The following is a 21,895-nucleotide window of genomic DNA, read 5'->3' as shown; positions in this document are numbered from 1 at the left end:
CGTACCTCTTGAAGAAGCCCTTTTAAGGATCTGGAATCATTACACTCACTCTCCAGTATATTTACTCCTTAATGGTTTTTGCTGGTGATGATAAAAATGTATTTCAGCTGAACTGAAATATACACAGTTGAAAATGAAGTAATGTACTCTTTTAGTAAATATTCAAGAAGCTTCCACCTGACATAAAGCAAGAAATTGGGAATCTTTACTAATTCAAACAAAAATTAAAATGTACGGGGGTTGTACAGAGACAAAGCTGTTATATTTGGCCACAAACAGGATCCCCCATGGCCACCATAGTCACCAGATCTCAATATTATGGACCCCTTGTGGTCTGCTTTGGAGAGAAGAGTAGGTGATTGGTATTCACTCCCACTGTCATTACCTGAAAATGCCATTATTTTGCAGGAAGAATGGTTTAATATCCCCTAGAAAATCATATAGGACATGTATTTATCAATTCTGTTATGAGTGGAAGCTGTTTCAAAACCAACAGGTTTCTTACTCTGTATTCGGCATGGCAATGTGTTGTGTTTCCATACCCTGTACCTCTTTAGCCACTCTTTATATAAATTATCTGAATAATAAAGTGCTGTAAATAGGATATATATAAGAACACCAAAAGTGGCCCACTTGTGACAGGATACTTTCCGGGACTGGATCAGACTCTGAATGTCGCTCTCCAGCAGGGATACGACTTCCTCAAATCCTGCCCTGAAATGAGATCCATCCTTCATGAAATCCTCCCCACTCCACCAAGAGTGTCTTTCCGCCGTCCACCAAACCTTCGTAACCTCTTGGTTCATCTCTACGAAATCCCCAAACCACCTTCCCTACCCTCTGGCTCCTACCCTTGTAACTGCCCCCGGTGTAAAACCTGTTCCATGCACCCTCCCACCACCACCTACTCCAGTCCTGTAACCCGGAAGGTGTACACGATCAAAGGCAGAGCCACGTGTGAAAGCACGCACGTGATTTACCAACTGACCTGCTTACACTGTGAAGCCTTCTATGTGGGAATGATCAGTAACAAACTGTCCATTCACATGAATGGACACAGGCAGACAGTGTTTATTGGTAATGAGGATCACCCTGTGGCTATACATGCCTTGGTGCACGGCCAGCACATCTTGGCACAGTGTTACACCGTCTGGGTTATCTGGATACTTTCCACTGACACCAACCTATCAGAACTCCAGAGATGGGAACTTGCCCTTCAATATATCCTCCCTTCCCATTACCCACCTGGCCTCAACCTCCGCTAATTTCAAGTTGCCGCCCCTCGTACATCACCTGTCATTCATCATCATCTTTGCCTCTGTACTTCCGCCTCGACTGACATCTCTGCCCAAATTCTTTGCCTTTACATATGTCTGCTTGTGTGAAATGTGTGTGAAATGGCAAGAGACTCCAAATACAAAGGCAAACCTTATGCCAAAGTGAGTATGGTGGTTTTCCTAACCTCCGGCTTGAGAAAAGTCAATGCTCCAAAAGTCTCTCGAACACTATGAGGCACCTCGCATCCAATCCGAGCTGTTACAGGAAGCAACTACATCATATTAGTCTGGTCAGCTCCCCTCTGATCGACTGTGTTGAAGAAGGAGATGTCAGTCACATATTTTTTTTGGTGCATGAACAGATACAGTGCTAGAAGCCATACCTTGCAGTGCCTGGTCAACCTTAAACGCTCTTTGCTGCTCTATTTCAAAGCCTTCAGAATAAATCGATTTTTATGTATCTTTTTGTTGGAAGAGCATGTCAACTTCTCATATGATTCCACTGTAATTTTATCTTTAAGATGATGTGCAATGAATTAAACCCAATGTCTATGTTGCTCTTCAGAGTGGTAAACCTCATATTATGATGCAGGCTGTGCGAGTCCTGCTGAGACGCCAAAAAATAAGCAAAACAAAAAAGGAAACCTTTCATTCATTAATGTCTTGGGGAATATGATGTAAATCAGAAAGGAAAAGTAAAATATTCATTACACAAAAATGAGAAGTATCAATATTTTATCAAGTAGGTAACTGAAGCTCTTAAAGGACCTTGTGATCTTTAACAAAATTTATCACTTATAATAAAAAGTTTCACACAAGAAGTGGGATGTACAATAATGACACCAGAAGTAGAAAATAAGTCCCATGTAGACTTTGCCTCCTTGTAGGGTCACCAGACTAGAAATCAGTACCCTTGTGCAACAGGTGAAGAGGCAAGTAAATTAGGATGCTTACAAGTTCAATAAAAAGGATAATTTGATGGTCATTTGTAAATATTTTTGACCTCTGCAAATTTTTTAACTGTCAGTTAGGTAGAAGCAATCAGACAATTTTCAAAAACAATAATTATTGTACGTGTAACTAGTAACTAGCTTCAGGTGTAGGCAAAACATCCATGGCAGCAAGGATTTCTTGCACTAACTTTTATATTTTTGTCCTGTAATATGAAAGAGAATAAGCAATTATGTGGTTTGCAAAAGTTTTACAATGTAAAAGTGTTTGTATGCCACATAATTCTTTTATATTCCAGGATAAAACTGTAAAACATTACATAAGAAATAATCTCTGACCTCTGATGATAGCCCTAGGCAGAAACCAGTTGGGGTGAAATAAAATAGTGCTTAAAAGATGGTGTTGCTTGCAGCAGTGTTCTTTAGTCCTTGATAGTTTGCACCGTCGTACTTCTGAAATTTGTGTTTGTATGGGCACTGAATGTGTTTACATAGAAAGACTTTTTGCCTCATCTTGATAGTCAAGACCAGTAATGTATGCATGTTTTTCACAAAATAATATTTCTTTGGTTTGCAAATAAAGGATTTGGTACTCACCAGAAAAAAGCTCCAGGAACTTCTCAACTCCGTAATTTAACGGGAACCGATAGGTTGGATCCTTTAAGGCATCTAAAGTATGCACCTTTATTCTCTTGATCATAAAGCTAATGTTATCTGGTTTTCCATCCTGGTCAAAATCTGCAATAAAACCAGAATACAAATATAATTGTTGGACCAGTTCTAGTTTCTAGGTGGAACTGTTTAACTTTATATACATTAGAAAATAGTGTTTTGTTCACGAATAAGTTGTTAACTAGCCAACTCGTTGTCAATAATATTCGGTGAATTTGGATCTAGTAACACTGATGCATTGAGAGACAGTGTAATAGAGATAATTGCAGTAGACATCTAGCCAAAAATGACTCTTAACAGGACTGCACAGTATTTTGTGTTGAAAATTATTTTTGAAATTGGCCTTTGTTATAATAGACAGCACATCAATGACATGAACATTGCAAGTTAATCCAGCATATAAAAGTTGTCAACAGAATTGAAATTGTTGAATTGACACAACTTATGGGTTGTATGTTATATGTTAACTGGGGACCTAGAAACGACGGAGAGGCTCCGTCCCCACTGCAGCCGCAGTGGTCCACAACCCAACGATGACTACCACGGTCCACTTCACCCCTCCGCTGCTCCACACCAAACCCAGGGTTAATGTGCGGTTCGGCCCCCAGTGGACCCCCCCAGGGAACGTCTCACACCAGACGAGTGTAACCCCTATGTTTGTGTGGTAGAGTAATGGTGGTGGAGAACTTGTTTGCGCAGCAATCGCCGACCTAGTGTAACTGAAGCGGAATAAGGGGAACAGCCCGCATTCACCGAGGCAGATTGGAAACCACCTAAAAACCATCCACATACTGGCTGGTTCACCGGACCTCGACACAAATCCGCCAGGTGGATTCGTGCTGGGGACCAGGCACTCCTTCGTGCCTGGAAAAACTTATGGGTACTCAACATATGTCTACCTGAACCTCATAACATGAAGGAGCACAATCGAGATTAAATACTTTTCCAGCCCCCACATGATGAAAGAGACTGAACAATTGTGGCACTTCAATGAAGGAAATTCTGAAGAAATAATGTAATCTGTGCACATAAAGCTCCTATACTTACTTTGGTTACAGCTGGTTTAACCTCCTTGGTCACTGTCAGATGCAGAGCAAATAACAATTGCATACAAACCACCAAGTCCATTCCATGTGCTGTAATCACATATGCATATCTAAACAATTGTCAAGTTGCCATATACAGTTGACTGTCAAAAATTCAAAGTTCTATGCACAAAAGGTTCAAATAAATGAGCGTTCTATTTAACGAATGTTTGAATGATCAAAGGGGATAAGGAAAAACTCTAAATAAAATTATTAGTAAAAAAAAATGGAGGGTGAAAATTAGGTTGGGATGTTTTTTATTTATTTATTTATTTATTTTTTGTGACTTCTGGCCTGAAGGCCATCTCTGTATTTTGAAATTTTACAGAATAAGGTTACATTTATCTAAAAATTACACAACCAGTTTTATAACTGTTGTAGAGTTGCTATAGAGGTTGGCAATGGTTAATGAGATCTGATTAACTGTTGTGCGAAATCAATTTCCTGGTTTGCGTACACTTTACATTAAAAAAAGTGATTGATATCCCACAGTATCATTCCATCATATTCAAAATAAGAATTATCTCAACTGCATTTTCTGTGAAGAGGCTACGCAATGATTTGTAATGAAACCTCATGCACATTATGGAACTTATAAAATTTTTATTCGCGTTTACTGTGTGGAACCAGGGTTACGAGGGAATGTTTGGTAGTATTTTTCCCACAGTATTCGCTTCTGGCATATCGATTATTGATAATCGTCTTTCTATTGGCACTTTGTTCTTCTATATACTGTAGTGTACTCTCATGTCGGATGACGGCAATAAGGTGTTTTTAAATAAAAGCATCATTTTGGGTGGCTGTTTTTGCTAAATCATCGACCATTTCATTGTATTTAACATAAGAGTGTCCTCTGACCCATATAAAATTTACCTTCTTTACGAGATATTCGTTTTCCTTAGTAGCTTCCACGCCACTCTGCATGCAGTACCAGTGGCAGAGAGTTGGTGAAGCCAATGAATGTGAATGCCAAATAAAGGTTCTTATGAGAGGTGGACCCATTTTAGAATAGCCTAATGTTCCAATGTTGATTGGAATACTCTGTTTCAAATTCTGAAGGTGGCAGGGGTAAAATACAGGGAGCGAAAGGCTATTTACAATTTGCACAGAAACCAGATGGCAGTTATAAGAGTCGAGGGGCATGAATGGGAAGCAGTGGTTGGCAAGGGAGTGAGACAGGGTTGTAGCCTATCCCTGATGTTATTCAATCTGTATATTGAGCAAGCAATAAAGGAAACAAAAGAAAAGTTCGGAGTAGGTATTAAAATCCATGGATAAGAAATAAAAACTTTGAGGTTCGCCGATGACATTGTAATTCTGTCAGAGACAGCAAAGGACTTGGAAGAGCAGTTGAATGGAATGGACAGTGTCTTGAAAGGAGAATATAAGATGAACATCAACAAAAGCAAAACGAGGATAATGCAATGTAGTCGAATTAAGTCGGGCGATGCTGAGGGAATTAGATTTGGAAATGAGACACTTAAAGTAGTAAAGGAGTTTTGCTATTTGGGGAGCAAAATAACAGATGATGGTCGAAGTAGAGAGGAAATAAAATGTAGACTGGGAATGGCAAGGAAAGCGTTTCTGAAGATGAAAAATTTGTTAACATCGAGTATAGATTTAAGTGTCAGGAAGTCGTTTCTGAAAGTATTTGTATGGAGTGTAGCCATGTATGGAAGTGAAACGTGGACGATAAATAGTTTAGACAAGAAGAGAATAGAAGCTTTCGAAATGTGGTGCTACAGAAGAATGCTGAAGACTAAATGGGTAGATCACATAACTAATGAGGAGGTATTGAATAGAATTGGGGAGAAGAGGAACTGGTGGCACAACTTGACTAGAAGAAGGGATCGGTTGGTAGGACATGTTCTGAGACATCGAGGGATCACCAATTTAGTATTGGAAGGCAGCGTGGAGGGTAAAAATCGTAGAGGGAGACCAAGAGATGAATACACTAAGCAGATTCAGAAGGATGTAGGTTGCAGTAGGTACTGGGAGATGAAGAAGCTTGCACAGGGTAGAGTAGCATGGAGAGCTGCATCACACCAGTTTCAGGGCTGAAGACCACAACAAGAACAACAACAATGTTCCACTCTCGCCATATTTAACGCACTTTTTGCCATATTTACAACAGCTATCATCGTGAAACGCGAACTGCAAGATAAATTCAAAAAAACATACATATTATATACCAGTAATATACAAGTTTTCGATGAGTTTTTGATGCATATTATGTACATATACCGTGCACAAACTACAAAAAATGCTATGGGGTGTCTATTAATAATACGTAACTTTTATCTTTTAATGTCTTTTAAAATTTCAAATCAAAGACACGTACAGGTTTCCGAGAAAACAGAAAAAAATTCATATTCCCATGGTGAAAAAACTCTCATCAATGATCGCCACCTCTCACTATATAGTGGCGAGTCCTCCAATGCCCGTAACAGCGTACCGTATGATGTATCTTTTTCTTTATGCATGTAGTCTCCCGCGGCGACCGGCATACTTTGATCAATACGCTATTTTTTCAATAAGCATTCTTCAAGACGCAAGAAACAAAAATGGTTCAAATGGCTCTAAGCATTATGGGACTTGACATTTGAGGCCATCAGTCCCCTAGAACTTAGAACTACTTAAACCTAACTAGCCAAGGACATCACACATCCATGCCCGAGGCAGGATTCGAACCTGCGACCGTAGCAGCAGCGCGGTTCCGGACTGAACGGAAGAAATCATCACGTCGTGTGTGCTTCCTCTTTCATTGTGATAATTATGTTTTCAGGAGTCTTATATTTCTGCTTCAGGGCGGCCGACAGGGTGGATGACGGAATCCCGGAAGTCTTCGGTACTACTACTATTCTGCTGTTACACATTCCACAGACCCAACAGCTGCTTCTTTTCTGCGCAAGTCATATACTTACTTTCTTGATGAAATTTTAGAACTAATTTGTGTACGATAATAAGTTATTCATTGCTGTTATGCTAAGAGTTGAATGACGAAATAATTATCTGAACAATAGACGAATCAATTTGAATCGCCGAGTATTAGGGCTAGCGCGCACGGGTGACTTTTGTCACCGTGAGTTTCGTCACTCTTGTCCGGTCTGTGGATATATTCGTAATATTGTCAAACCGTCAATGTATTGACCGTCTCAGGCCGTGTATTGACGTATTGTTAACACTAGGAATATTGACGAGTAATATTGGTGGACCTCAAAATACTCTCATTTTTGTCAATACATACCGAACTGGCGACGTTAAGTGTTGACAGCTTGACAATATTCTCCATTCAGATTGAGATTGTACAGAGTTTCACGAGTCAGCCACATGGCGCTAGTGCCCACCGCTTATGTTTTCAATTTGCCTTTGTACATGATATTTTCGTACTTCATCTACATCCACATCGACATCTATACTCTGGAAACACCGTGAGGCGCATGGCAGAGGGTACGACCCATTGTAGCAACAATCAGGGTTTCTTCCTGTTCCGTTTACGTATGGAGCGCGGGAAGAATGGTTGTTTGAATGCCTCCGTGCGTGCAGTAACTATTCTGATCTTATCCTCACGATCCCCATGTGAGCGATTCGTAGGGGATTGTAGTATATTCCAAAAGTAATCATTTAAAGACAGTTCTTGAAACTTTGTTAATAGACTTTCTCGGGATAGCTTACGTCTATCTTCAAGAGTCTTCCAGTTGAGTTCCTTCAGTATCTCTGTTACTCTTTCCCGCGGATTAAACAAACATGTGACCCGTTCGTCTGCACCGAGCGAGGTGGCGCAGTGGTTAGCACACTGGACTCGCATTCGGGAGGACGACGGTTCAATTCCGTCTCCAGCCATCCTGATTTAGGTTTTCCGTGTTGTTGTTGTTGTTGTTGTTGTTGTGGTCTTCAGTCCTGAGACTGGTTTGATGCAGCTCTCCATGCTACTCTATCCTGTGCAAGCCTCTTCATCTCCCAGTACCTACTGCAACCTACATCCTTCTGAATCTGCTTAGTGTATTCATCTCTTGGTCTCCCTCTACGATTTTTACCCTCCACGCTGCCCTCCAATACTAAATTGGTGATCCCTTGATGCCTCAGAACATGTCCTACCAAACGGTCCCGTCTTCTGGTCAAGTTGGGCCACAAACTTCTCTTCTCCCCAATCCTATTCAATACTTCCTCATTAGTTATGTGATCTACCCATCTAATCTTCAGCATTCTTCTGTAGCACCACATTTCGAAAGCTTCTATTCTCTTCTTGTCCAAACTGTTTATCGTCCATGTTTCACTTCCATACATGGCTACACTCCATACAAATACTTTCAGAAATGACTTCCTGACACTTAAATCTATACTCGATGTTAACAAATTTCTCTTCTTCAGAAACGCTTTCCTTGCCATTGCCAGTCTACATTTTATATCCTCTCTACTTCGACCATCATCAGTTATTTTGCTCCCCAAATAGCAAAACTCATTTACTACTATAAGCATCTCATTTCCTAATCTAATTCCCGCAGCATCACCTGATTAATTCGACAACATTCCATTATCCTCATTTTGCTTTTGTTGATGTTCATCTTATATCCTCCTTTCAAGACACTGTCCATTCCATTCGACTGCTCTGTCTCTGACAGAATTACAATGTCATCGGCAAACCTCAAAGTTTTTATTTCTTCTCCATGGATTTTAATACCTACTCCGAATTTTTCTTTTGTTTCCTTTACTGCTTGCTCAATATACAGATTGAACAACATCGGGGAGAGGCTACAACCCTGTCTTACTCCCTTCCCAACCACTGCTTCCCTTTCATGTCCCTCGACTCTTATAACTGCCATCTGGTTTCTGTACAAATTGTAAATAGCCTTTCGCTCCCTGTATTTTACCCCTGCCACCTTTAGAATTTGAAAAAGATTATTCCAGTCAACATTGTCAAAAGCTTTCTCTAAGTCTACAAATGCTAGAAACGTAGTTTGCCTTTCCTTAATCTTTCTTCTAAGATAAGTCGTAAGGTCAGTATCACCTCACGTGTTCCAGTGTTTCTACGGAATCCAAACTGATCTTCCCCGAGGTTGGCTTCTACTAGTTTTTCCATTCGTCTGTAAAGAATTCGTGTTAGTATTTTGCAGCTGTTGCTTATTAAACTGATAGTTCGGTAATTTTCACATCTGTCAACACCTGCTTTCTTTGGGATTGGAATTATTATATTCTTCTTGAAGTCTGAGGGTATTTCGCCTGTTTCATACATCTTGCTCACCAGATGGTAGATTTTTGTCAGGACTGGCTCTCCCAAGGCCGTCAGTAGTTCCAATGGAATGTTGTCTACTCCCGGGGCCTTGTTTCGACTCGTGTCTTTCAGAGCTCTGTCAAACTCTTCACGCAGTATCGTATCTCCCATTTCACCTTCATCTACATCCTCTTCCATTTCCATAATATTGTTCTCAAGTACATCGCCCTTGTATAGACCCTCTACATACTCCTTCGACCTTTCTGCTTTCCCTTCTTTGCTTAGAACTGGGTTTCCATCTGAGCTCTTGATATTCATACAAGTCGTTCTCTTATCTCCAAAGGTCTCTTTAATTTTCCTGTAGGCAGTATCTATCTTACCCCTAGTGAGATAAGCCTCTACATCCTTACATTTGTCCTCTAGCCATCCCTGCTTAGCCATTTTGCACTTCCTGTCGATCTCATTTTTGAGACGTTTGTATTCCTTTTTGCCTGATTCATTTACTGCATTTTTATATTTTCTCCTTTCATCAATTAAATTCAATATTTCTTCTGTTACCCAAAGATTTCTACTAGTCCTCGTCTTTTTACCAACTTGATCCTCTGCTGCCTTCGCTACTTCGTCCCTCAAAGCTACCCATTCTTCTTCTACTGTATTTCTTTCCCTCATTCCTGTCAATTGTTCCCTTATGCTCTCCCTGAAACTCCGTACAACCTCTGGTTTAGTCAGTTTATCCAGGTCCCATCTCCTTAAATTCCCACCTTGATTTCCCTAAATCGTTTCAGACAAATGCCGGGATGGTTCCTTTGAAAGGGCGCGGCCGATTTCCTTCCCCATCCTTCCCTCACCCGAGCTTGTGCTCCGTCTCTAATGACCTCGTTGTCGACGGGACGTTAAAACTACACACTAACTAACGTTCGTCTGCCCGTTTCCGTATACGTTCAATACCCCCTGTAAGACTTAGGCCTACTGTCGGAACACCGCGTGAGCTACGGTCGGCTCTTGCTAATTCGAACTGCAGTAGATCGAATTTCTCGATAGAATGAACTGTTGTTCAATTCCTTGAATAAATAAAACAAATCCAATCACGTTTTGGTACACTTGATACATCGAACTGATGGCCACTACAGACTGCCTCGCAAACACACCGTAACTGGATGTCAGGGGCTAAGTAAGGGCTAGCGCGCGCGGGTGATTTTTGTCACTGTGACAAAAAAGTTTCTGTCGTAACACATAACGCCATAGAAGTGGATTGCGCTCACGAACGATGACAGATGCTGACCTTTTTTGAAATCGAAGCTTCATTTGTCGATATGGATTTTAAAGAGACGGTCATGATTTGCAAACTCATCAGACGTAACAGAAAAAAAATATAAAAATGGTATAGTAGGTACATTCCTTTTGCAGGGCCAGGCTATTAAGCGGAAAGTTTTACACAATGTTTAATAAATTTCGACAACATCAAAGAAATTTTTTCAGTTTCAGTTTTACGTATATTAACATACGAAAATGCAAATATGAGAGTGTCTGTCCGAGCTGAACACAAGTTATTCCAAGCTCTTAAAAATATTTGTCTACAGATTCCTAACCGCACTTTAATTTTCAAATTTATTTCTGAATAATCCTTCAAATTTTTGTGGAAAAGTGCTGGTCTTTTTACCACTTCTATAAAAATATCATTATTAGTATCGTCATCGTGTACCGTCAGCCACGTTGTGCAAAGATGTTGATGCCTTGTGTGTCAGCGTGTTGTCAGTCGGAAAACAAATAGGGAGCGGAGAATAGATGTAGAGTGACAATTTTGTCACCTGTGCGGGCGCAGCAATAAAAACCTAGCGACGAGGAAATAGTTTTGTCACGGGTAGCGAGCAAAAGTGTCGCTCCGTTGTCACGTCGTAAAATGAGCACATCTACAGGGGCCTTCACGCGTTCAGTATTTATTGACAGCGGTAGTTGGTCAGACCTTAAATATACTGAAGCGACTTCACACCATCAGTAATACTGACAAAAATTATCAGTTACCAACGCAGTTTCACAAGGCTAAGATATCGAGCACACAAAAGAAAGCGAGTGCTGCAGTTGGGCACAGCTTGCAAGCAAGATCACCATCACACTGGTCTATTAAAACTGTTTTGTGGTAAGACTACTTGAAGAACTGAATCACTTGTACGTAAGTTCCCCAATCATACTGCAATCACCGGTGGAGACTTTAATCATCCATCAGTTAATAGGGGAAATTACTGTTTCGTTGGTGGTGGGCGTGAGACAGACATCATGTGAAACTTTACTAAATGCCTTCTCTGGAAACTACGTGGAAAAGATAGCTAGGAACCCTATCCAAGATGGAAATATGTTGGATCTAATGGCAACAAATAGGCTTGACTTCTGAGGACGTCCACATCGAAAATGATGTCAGTGACCATGGCGCGGTTGTGGCAACAATGATTACCAAGTACAAAGGTCAACTAAAACAAGCAGAAAGATATATATGTTCAGTAACCTAGATAAAAAAAATTAGTAGTGTCATGTGTCAATGAGGAACTTGAAACTTGCAGCACAGGGCCCGAGCATGTAGAAGAACTCTGGCTCAAGTTTAAAACAATAGTTGACCATGTACTGGATACATATGTACCCAGTAGAACGCTTCATATGAGAGGAAACCTCCATGGTATACAATCACTGCAAAGAAACTTCTAAAGAAACACAGACTACTGCATAATAGATGCGAAACAAAACATAAGGCTATAGATAGAGAGAGATGCTGAATGAAACGCTTTGGTTGTCAAGGGAGCAATGCGTGATGCCTTCAAAAACTACCGTAGCAGAATATGTCAAGTGGTCTTTCACAGAGCCCAAAGAAATTCTGGTCATATAGAAAGGCTGTTAGTGGCACCAAAGTCAGTGACCAGTCCTTAGCGAATGAGACAGGAATTGGAATGGAGGGTAGCAAAGCAGAAGCTGAAATGCTTAACTTCGTTTTCAAATGTTCCTTTGCAAAGAAAAACCCACGAGAATTGTCCCAGTTTAATTCTCGTACCATTGAAAAGATGAATGAAATAAGTATTAGTGTCAGTGGTGTTGAGAAACAGCCGAAATTGTTAAAACTGAACAAAACTCCAGGGACCGATGGAATCCTTGGAGATTCTATACTGAATTTGCGGCTGAGTTAGCCCCTCTCTTAACCATAAGGACTTTTCGGTAGGGAGGACGAAAATGTTATCTTGGATGGAGAGTCATCGTCAGATGTAGAAGTAACTTCGATTGTGTGCCCCAGGGAAGTGTGTTGGGACCCTTGCTGTTCATGTTGTATATTAACAGTGAAATCACGCCTTTTGAAGATGATTCAGTTATCTATAGGGTGGCGCACGAAATGTGTTGCCATTTTGTATTTGAATATAAACTTTATTGTCAATACAATCTGAAAGGAACATATACTACAATGAAGAGCCGTCCATGGAGATTTGTTCTAACTCAGCACATGCTCAATATGTCCACCATTTCGTTTCCTAACTTCCTTCAAACGAACACTGAAGTTAGTGATTTCCCTACGGCACATGTCTTCCGTAATTTCACTGCAGGCTTGAAGAATAAGCTCCATTAAATCACGTGGACGGTTCGGGAATTATTTTTTCCTTTAGGTAGCCCAAAGAAAAAAGTCACATGGATTGAAGTCTGGACTATTGGGGGGCCAATTTTGTCCGTCATGGAAGCGACCTGGAAACCTGAGTGAAATGATCCGCATGTCTAAATGCTCGTGTAAAAACTCGAACACAGTGTCTGCAGTATGTGGCCTTGCTCCATCTTGCATGAACCACTGCGTGTTGCAGGGCAAGGCAGTAGCAAGAAGCTGAGGAATGACGCTATTGCGAATCATGCTCAAATAACGCTCGCTGTTCACAGTTTATTCAAAGAAAAACGGTCCAATAAGTTCGTGACTGAAAATTGCTGCCCACTCTGTAATCCTCGGAGCATAATGTTGTCGTTCATGAAGCACTTGTGGGTTTTCAGTGGCCCAAAAGCGTACATTATGTTTGTTACCACACCGTCTAAATGAAAATGCGCCTCGTCTGAAAACCAAACGTTGTTGAGAGTTTCTTCCCTATCCTCCGCCCTCTGAGCAAACAGTAGTCTCTACTGCTTGTGTTCTTCAGTGAGCTTCTGTGCACAGGTCATCTTGTTTGGGTAAATACGGAGGTCACTTTTAAGAATGCGTTGAACGGAGCGTCTGGATATTCCCAGTTGCACTGCTGCCTTTCTACACGATTTCCCGGGACTTCTCTGTACAGCAACTCGTACCGCTTCAATATTCTCCGGCGAACAAACAGGCTTAGGCCGAGGTCGCTTCGCTTCCAATACTGTTCCTTCCTGTACAAATTTATCGTACAGCCTGTGGATGGTCTTCTTGCAAGGGACCCATCGTGTGTTAAACTGTTGTCGAAAACCCCTCTGAGTCAGAACAAGGCTTTTCGTTTCATGAAAAAGTAACACAATTGTCGATCGTTGCTGTGTCGTCATTCTTCCATTGTCAGCCATTGCTGCTCACGAGTCTCCTAGTGGCAGTATCGTGAATTACACGTCATTTGATAACTCATTTGTTTTTCCGAGCTCTGCTGGTACTGCTGGAGAGATCCCAGCGGGATATCTAATGTGCGTCGTAAATTGTGAAAGAAACAATTGGTAACACATTTCGTGCGCCACCCTGTATAATGAAGTACTATCTGAAAGAAGCTGCATAAATATTCAGTCAGATCTTCATAAGATTTTGAAGTGGTGCCGACATTGGCGACTTGTTTTAAATGTTACGAAACGTAAAATTTTGCTATGACTATAATATCACTGAGTCTGTTGGAATCGGCCAACTCATACAAATACCTGGGAGCAACAATTTGTAGTGTAGTGTCGCGGAACAGTAAAGAGTTGGAAACGAGGAATATTGTCAAAGTTTCGTTGCCTATGCCGAGAGCCAGAGGCAGCAGGTTAGCCAAGAGTAAGAGGATTGCACATATATCAGAATGTGTTATCATGCAGGGGCAATGGCCTGGTTACACACAACACGCGAGAGAGAATTGCTTAGCATGCGGGTTTGTGTTAGACGGAGACTTTCATAGAGTGCAAGACAGAGGTATAGCGTCAGCTGTACTGCATTTCACAACTTCGCGTTACGTCTGCCGTAACAAAACGTAACTCTGTCGCAAGAACACCTAAGGGGCGAGTCCGACAGATGAATCAGCAGTACGAGTGGAACGAATGCGTTCATTACAAACGAGCATGACGTGAGGACATCACTCGTGCTTCGCCGGCCGAAGTGGCCGTGCGGTTAAAGGCGCTGCAGTCTGGAACCGCAAGACCGCTACGGTCGCAGGTTCGAATCCTGCCTCGGGCATGGATGTTTTTGATGTCCTTAGGTTAGTTAGGTTTAACTAGTTCTAAGTTCTAGGGGACTAACGACCTCAGCAGTTGAGTCTCATAGTGCTCAGAGCCATTTGAACTCGTGCTTCCTTTAAATACGCCAGCTTTGATAGTAACAAGGCACTCGCAGTTACATGTGTACTGGGTCGCTGCGTAGCGCTCAGCTCGGTGATCGACATGTTAATCTTCATTAAGGAGATATTGGAGTAAGGGCGGCTCATCCAGGAGCAGACGTGAGGGGACAGTACCAGCTCTGGTCCTCTCTGCTGCAGCTGCCAATCATCAATCTAGGATTAGCAGAGATAGCGGCAGACTCGCTCGCCGCCAATGCTGAACACATCAGTGAGCCGTCGTCGAGATCGTGCGGGGCCCAGGCCCTGTGCATCCGCCATCACAACCGGGTGAGCCGACGACGCTGGGGGACTGCAGCCCGCTCCGCCCGTCCACCACAGACGAGCCACCAGGAGGAGCAGGGGAGAAGACGGGGTGGGATAGAGTACACTCCGCACTACGAGAACGCCTCTCGTACCGACAGCGCCGGGACTCCAACCTGGTGCCTCCTTCGCAGCAGCTTGCTGTCCGCAGCCGAGCTGGTCGCCCAGCCAGGTGCCACCAGCCACGCGCGGCCGAAGTTCGAAGTAAGGACATTCCTTCGCTACGCCACAGCACGCGGCGCTGCGCTAGCAAGACGTGCGGCCCGGAGCTGGTGTCATCACTACGAGTCAGCGAGGACTCGGAGAAGGTCGTTGATATCACCAAGCCACATTTTACTCGGCAGCAATAAAGGTGTTATGAATTAATAATCTTTCTTTGGCGTTTCTGACGCGTCCACAGTCATTTCCTATCATCCTGACAACTGGTGAGGTCACCGCTCGGCCATCCAGTCCACTGTAGGCGACCGGGACCACCGGGGCACCTACAGTAGGGATATGAAATGGAACGATCACATAGCTTCAGTCGTGGGTACAGCAGGTGGTTGACTTGGGTTTATAAGTAGAATACTGGGGAAGTGCAGTCAGTCTACAAAGGAAATTTCTTGCAAATCACTCGAGCGACCGGTTACAGAATGTTGCTCAAGTGTATGGGACCAGTACCAGATAGGCCTATACAGCCGCCGTCTATCAGAAATTCACGAAACTACAGAGGCTGAAGCGGGAATATTCTACTATGTCCCACAACAAATTCCAGATTTTTTCCAACCGAAACTGGCCGAAAAAAAAAATTATTACATTACTTATCGAACGCTTCTCGAAATACATCTGGACTGTTTGGGTACACTGTGGCTGTTGTGGGAGCAATACAGGGCAGGTGTGACGTACCGGTGATGCGGTAGATGTCGTTGACCCTCTGGACGTGGCGCGTCATGACCTCTATGCAGGCCTCCTCGGTGCCGTACTTCTGGAAGAAGAGGTGGTCGGCCTGCAGGTAGAGCATGCAGGTAGTCTTGCGGGGGTCGACGGCGGTGGAGGCGGCCGCGGAGGCCGACGTCACGATCCTCCGGCGGGCGGGCCGCGAGTCGCGGTCCTCCGGCACGGTCGGCGTCAGGTCCAGCTCCAGGTCGGGCAGCCAGCGCCGGCGGCGGCGGCGGGGGCGGTGGCCGGACCTGCGCGGTAGCACACCAGTCAGTCACAGTCACACCCATAGCCTCTCACTGGGCCCGGCCCTGCTTCCCTGTCAACAGCACTGCAAATGAATACAGCACGACGGTCGATCTGGCTGCGGTGACAGACCGATCTGCAGCATAACCAGAGCTCTACACGGACGTGACAGTAATGATGGGGTGCCTGCTAATATCATGTCGACCCTCCTTTTGCCCGGTGTAGTCCAGCAACGTCGACCTGTTGTAGAATTTTAGAACATGTTTTTTGCTCGCGTATCATGTCGTTTCTGGAAAACCAGAATCTACTCTGTAGGAATCAACATGCATTCCGGAAACAACGATCGTGTGAGACCCAACTCGCTTTATCTGTTCATGAGACCCAGAAAATATTAGATACAGGCTCCCAGGTAGATGCCATTCTCCTTGACTTCCGGAAGGCGTTCGTTACAGTTCCGCACTGTCGCCTGATAAACAAAGTAAAAGCCTACGCAATGTCAGACCAGCTGTGTGGCTGGATTGAAGAGTTTTTAGCAAACAGAACACAGCATGTTGTTCTCAATGGAGAGACGTCTACAGGTAAAGTAACCTCTGGCGTGCCACAGGGGAGTGTTATGGGACCATTGCTTTTCACAATATATATATAAATGACCTAGTAGATAGTGTCGGAAGTTACATGCGGCTTTTCGCGGATGATGCTGTAGTTTACAGAGAAGTTGCAGCATTAGAAAATTGTAGCGAAATGCAGGAATATATGCCGCGGATAGGCACTTGGTGCAGGGAGTGGCTTGCTGTCCAGGTTTCGAGAGGGTGCGTTTCTGGATGAGGTATCGAATATATTGCTCCCCCCTACTTATACCTCCCGAGGAGATCACGAATGTAAAATTAGAGAGATTCGAGCGCGCACGGAGGCTTTCCGGCAGTCGTTCTCCCCGCGAACCATACGCTACTGGAACAGGAAAGGGAGATAATGACAGTGGCACGTAAAGTGCCCTCCGCCACACACCGTTGTGAGGCTTGCGGAGTATAAATGTAGATGTATATGTATAAGACGTTGGAAGTCCCCTGCAGAAATATTGAACCATGCAGCCTATATAGCCGTCCATAAAAGAAAAAGTGTTGCTGGTGCAGGATTTTGTGCACGAACTAGCCACTCGATTATGTCCTATAAATGTTCGATGCGAGTCATCTCGAGCGATGTGAGTGGCCCAGCTATTCGCACTAATTATCCAGAATGTTCTTCAAATCAGTGAAATGGCGCATTATTTCCATAAAAAACCCATCGTTGTTTGGGAACATGACGTCCATGAATGGCTGCGAAGGATCTCCAACAAGAGAAACATATCCATTTCCAGTGAATGGTCGGTTCAGTTGGACCAGAGGACCCCGTCCACTCCTTGTAAACACAGCCCGCACCACTGTGGAGCCACCACCAGCTTGCTCAGTGCCTCGTTGACAATTGGGTCCGTGGCTTCGTGGGGTCTGCGCAACACTCGAACCCCACCATCAGCTCCTAGCCACTGAAATCGGGACTCACCTGGCCAGGTCACGGTTCTCCACTCGTCTAGGGTCCAACCGATATCGTCTCGAACCCAGGAGAGGAGCTGCAGACGACGTCGTGCTGTCGGCAAAGGCACTAGCGTCGGTCGTCTGCTGCCATAGACCAGTAACGGCAAATTTCTCCGCACTGACCCACATTGACTTAAGAGGTTATTTCGCGCAGTGCTACTTGTCTGTTAGCACTGACGACTCAACGCAAACGCCGCTGCTCTCGGTCGCTAAGTGAAGACAGTCGTTACTGCGTTGTCCGTGGTGAGAGGTAATGCCTCAAAGTTGGTATTGTCGCCACACTCTTGACACTGTGGATCTCGGGATATTGAATTTCCTAACAATTTCCGAAATGGAACATCCCATGCGTTTAGCCCCAGCTGCCATTCCGCGTTCAAAGTCCGTTAACTCCCGACTCCCGGCGTAATCAGGTCGGAAACCTTCTCACATGAATCACCTAAATACAAATGACAGCACCGCCGATACTCCCGCCATCTGTATATGTGCATATCGCTATCCCATACCTTTGGTCACCGCAGTGTCAAGAGTGTGTCGAGAATTACAAGTTTCAGGCACCTCAGACAATACAGTGGCTGACGGCCTTCACTTAACGACCGAGACCAGCGGCGTTTGCGTAGAGTCGTCAGTGCTAACAGACAAGCAATACTATGTGATGCAACCGCAGAAATCAACGCGGGACGTACGACGAACGTATCCTTTAGGATAATGCGGCTATTGGGCTGTGGTAGCAGACGACCGACGCGAGTGCCTTTGTTTACAGCACCACACAGTCTGCAGCACCTCTTCTGGGCTGGTGACCATATTGCTTGGACTCTAGAAAACCGTTGCCTGGTCAGATGAGTCCCGATTTCAGCTGATAAGAGCTGATGGTGGGGTTCGATTGTGGCGCAGACCCCACGAAGCCACGGACCCAATTGTCAACGAGGCACTGAGCAAGCTGGTGGTGGCTCCATAATGGTGTGGACTGTGTTTACACGGAGTGGACTGGGCCCTCTGAGCCAACTGAACCAATCATTGACTGGAAATGGTTATGTTCGGCTACATGGAGACCATCTGCAGCCATTCATGGACTTCATGTTCGCGAACAACGTTGGAATTTTTGTGGATGACAATGCGCCATGTCATCAGGCCACAACTGTTCGCGATCCGTTAGAGAACATTCTGGATAATCCGAGCGAATTACACTACTGGCCATTAAAATTGCTACCCCACGAAGGTGATGTGCTACAGACGCGAAATTTAACCGACAGGAAGAAGATGCTGTGATATGCAAATGATTAGCTTTTCAGAGCATTCACACAAGGTTGGCGCCGGTGGCGACACGTACAACTTGCTGACATAAGGAACGTTTACAACTGATTTCTCATACACAATCAGCAGTTGACCAGCGTTGCCTGGTGAAACGTCGTTGTGATGCCTCGTATGAGGAGGACAAAGGCATACCATCACGTTTCCGACTTTGATAAAGGTCGGATTGTTGCCTATCGCGATTGCGGTTTATCGTATCGCGACATTACTGCTCGCGTTGGTCCATATCCAATGACTGTTAGCAGAATAAGGAATCGGTGGGTTCAGGAGGGTAATACGGAACGCCGTGCTGCATCCCAACGGCCTCGTATCACTAGCAGTCGAGATGACACGCATGTTATCCGCATGGCTGTAACGGATCGTGCAGCCACGTCTCGATCCCTGAGTCAACAGATGGGGACGTTTGCATGACAACAAACATCTACACGAACAGTTCGACGACGTTTGCAGCAGCACGGACTATCAGCTCGGAGACCGTGGCTGCGGTTACCCTTGATGCAGCATCACAGACAGATTCGCCTACAATGCTCTACTCAACAACGAACCTGGGTGCACGAATGGCAAAACATCATTTTTTCGGATGAATCCAGGTTCTGTTTACGGCATCATGATGGTCGCATCCGTGTTTGGCGACATCTCGGTGAACGCACATTGGAAGCGTGTATTCGTCATCGCCATACTGGCGTATCACCCGGCTTGATGGTATGGGGTGCCATTGGTTACACGTCACGGTCACCTCTTGTTCGCATTGACGGCACTTTGAACAGTCGACGTTACATTTCAGATGTGTTACGACCCGTGGCTGTACCCTTCATTCGATCCCTGCGAAACCCTACATTTCAGCAGGATAATGCACGACCGCATGTTGCAGGTCCTGTACGGGCCTTTCTGGATACAGAAAATGTTCGACTGCTGCCCTGGCCAGGACATTCTCCAGATCTCTCACCAATTGAAAACGTCCGCTCAATTGTGGCCGAGCAACTGGCTGGTTCGGCTCTGAGCACTATGGGACTTAACTTCTGAGGTCATCAGTCCCCTAAAACTTAGAACTACTTAAACCTAACTAACCTAAGGACACCACACGCATCCATGCCCGAGGCAGGATTCGAACCTGCGACCGTAGCGGTCTCGCGGTACCAGACTGTAGCGCCTAGAACCGCTCGGCCACTCCGGCGATCAGCAACTGCCTTGTCACAATACGCCAGTCACTACTCTTGATGAACTGTGGTATCGTGTTGAAGCTGCATGGGCAGCTGTACCTGTACACGCCATCCAAGCTCTGTTTGACTCAATGCCCAGGCGTATCAAGGCCGTTATTACGGCCAGAGGCGGTTGTTCTGGGTACTGATTTCTCAGCATGTATGCACCCAAATTGCGTGAAAATGCAATCACATGTCAGTTCTCATATAATATATTTGTCCAATGAATACCCGTTTATCATCTGCATTTCTTCTTGGTTTAGGAATTTTAATGGCCAGTAGTGTATTTGGCCACTCAGATTTCCCGAGATGTATCCCATCGTACATTTGTGGGACATAATCGAGAGATCAGTTCATGAGCAACTTCCTGCACTGGCAGCACTTTTGCAATTATGGACTGCTATAGTGGCAGCATGGCTCAATGTTTGTGCAGCGGCTTCCAGTGACTTGTTGAATCCATGCTCTGCTACAGCGGGCAAAACGAGGTTAGGAGGCATACCACGACTTTTGTCAGCTCAGTGTATGTGACACAAACGGCCGTGTATTTTGATTGGACTGACGCAGGGGCTTTACACTTTTTACGTCGTCAAGGAACCATAGACACTAGTACTTGACATGACATTCAACTAGATGCCTCTGGCCGTGTTAACAGACGGCCAGACACTGGGGCGCAAAGTGATCCTACAAGCGTCCCGTTTTCCGATTGAGGTAAGGAACCCTAAAAGTGTTCATTTTCAAAGTATATTATTCAGTATACCAGCATTATAAAGCAAGCTATCTATTTTATCGATGTGTGGTTATATAAAGACGCCAATACCATCCATGTAGTGCATTTATTGTTCTGCTTTGGTGTCTGCGTCTTTACGACAGTTTTCATCTGGAGGCTACGCATCATCTCCTGTTCTGATCAGCTTCTTTCGTCACTATATTCTTCCATCTCTAACGACGTCCACCACTCCGATTCTCTTCTAACCTCTTTCTCTCATACCTTCCACTGTCCCTTCTATCATTATTTGATGCAACAGTTCTTACACAGTATACTCTTATCTACTGGCCAACATTTTTTTTCCTCTTTCTGATCACTTCCAGTAATTTTTCTTTCTTCTTCTGTTTTCATTACGGCTTCATTCTTAAGTCCGTCAGTTCACTTCATGTTAAACATTCTACCCCATAGTCACATTTTAAGACTTTCTGAATATCTTTCTTCTTTCCGTTTAACTGTAAATGTTCACTTCTGTGTAACACTACTCTACAGACTTAACTTTTAGCGAACCTCACGTCTACTGGAATTCTTATAGCTGTTACTAGCTGCTACACTTTTCAAATACTGACTTTCTCATGAATATACGCCTCCTTACTTCTTCTGTAATTTCGTTCTTATCACTTTTCTCCTGGAAGAGCAGCTGAACGGAATGGACAGTGTCTTGAAAGGAGGATATAACATGAAGATCAACAAAAGCAAAAAGAGGATAAATCGAGTGATGCTGCGGGAATTAGATTAGAAATGAGACGCTTAAAAGAAGTAAATGAATTTTGCTATTTGGGGAGCAAAATAACTGATGATGGTCGAAGAAGAGAGGATATAAAATGTAGACTGGCAATGGCAAGGAAAGCGTT

The 21,895-nt window shown here is 44.0% G+C and overlaps 1 protein-coding gene across 1 annotated transcript in view; it reads right to left on the bottom strand.

Annotated features, from left to right (window-relative positions):
* LOC124552366 overlaps positions 1-21,895 on the bottom strand; it is a 117,385-nt gene that overhangs the window by 54,587 nt on the left and 40,903 nt on the right. Inside the window, exons 5-6 of the mRNA XM_047126631.1 lie at positions 15,925-16,208; positions 2,825-2,965 (exon numbers count right to left, since the gene is read on the bottom strand). Of these exons, the coding sequence (XP_046982587.1) occupies positions 2,825-2,965; positions 15,925-16,208 (425 nt within the window). The remainder of the gene's footprint in view (positions 1-2,824; positions 2,966-15,924; positions 16,209-21,895) is intronic.

This window comes from Schistocerca americana, chromosome 10 (genome assembly GCF_021461395.2).
Source record: "Schistocerca americana isolate TAMUIC-IGC-003095 chromosome 10, iqSchAmer2.1, whole genome shotgun sequence".
Taxonomy (NCBI): Eukaryota; Metazoa; Arthropoda; class Insecta; order Orthoptera; family Acrididae; genus Schistocerca; species Schistocerca americana.
The sequence above is the reverse complement of the archived record's forward strand: the minus strand, read 5'-3'. Positions and strand labels throughout refer to the sequence as shown.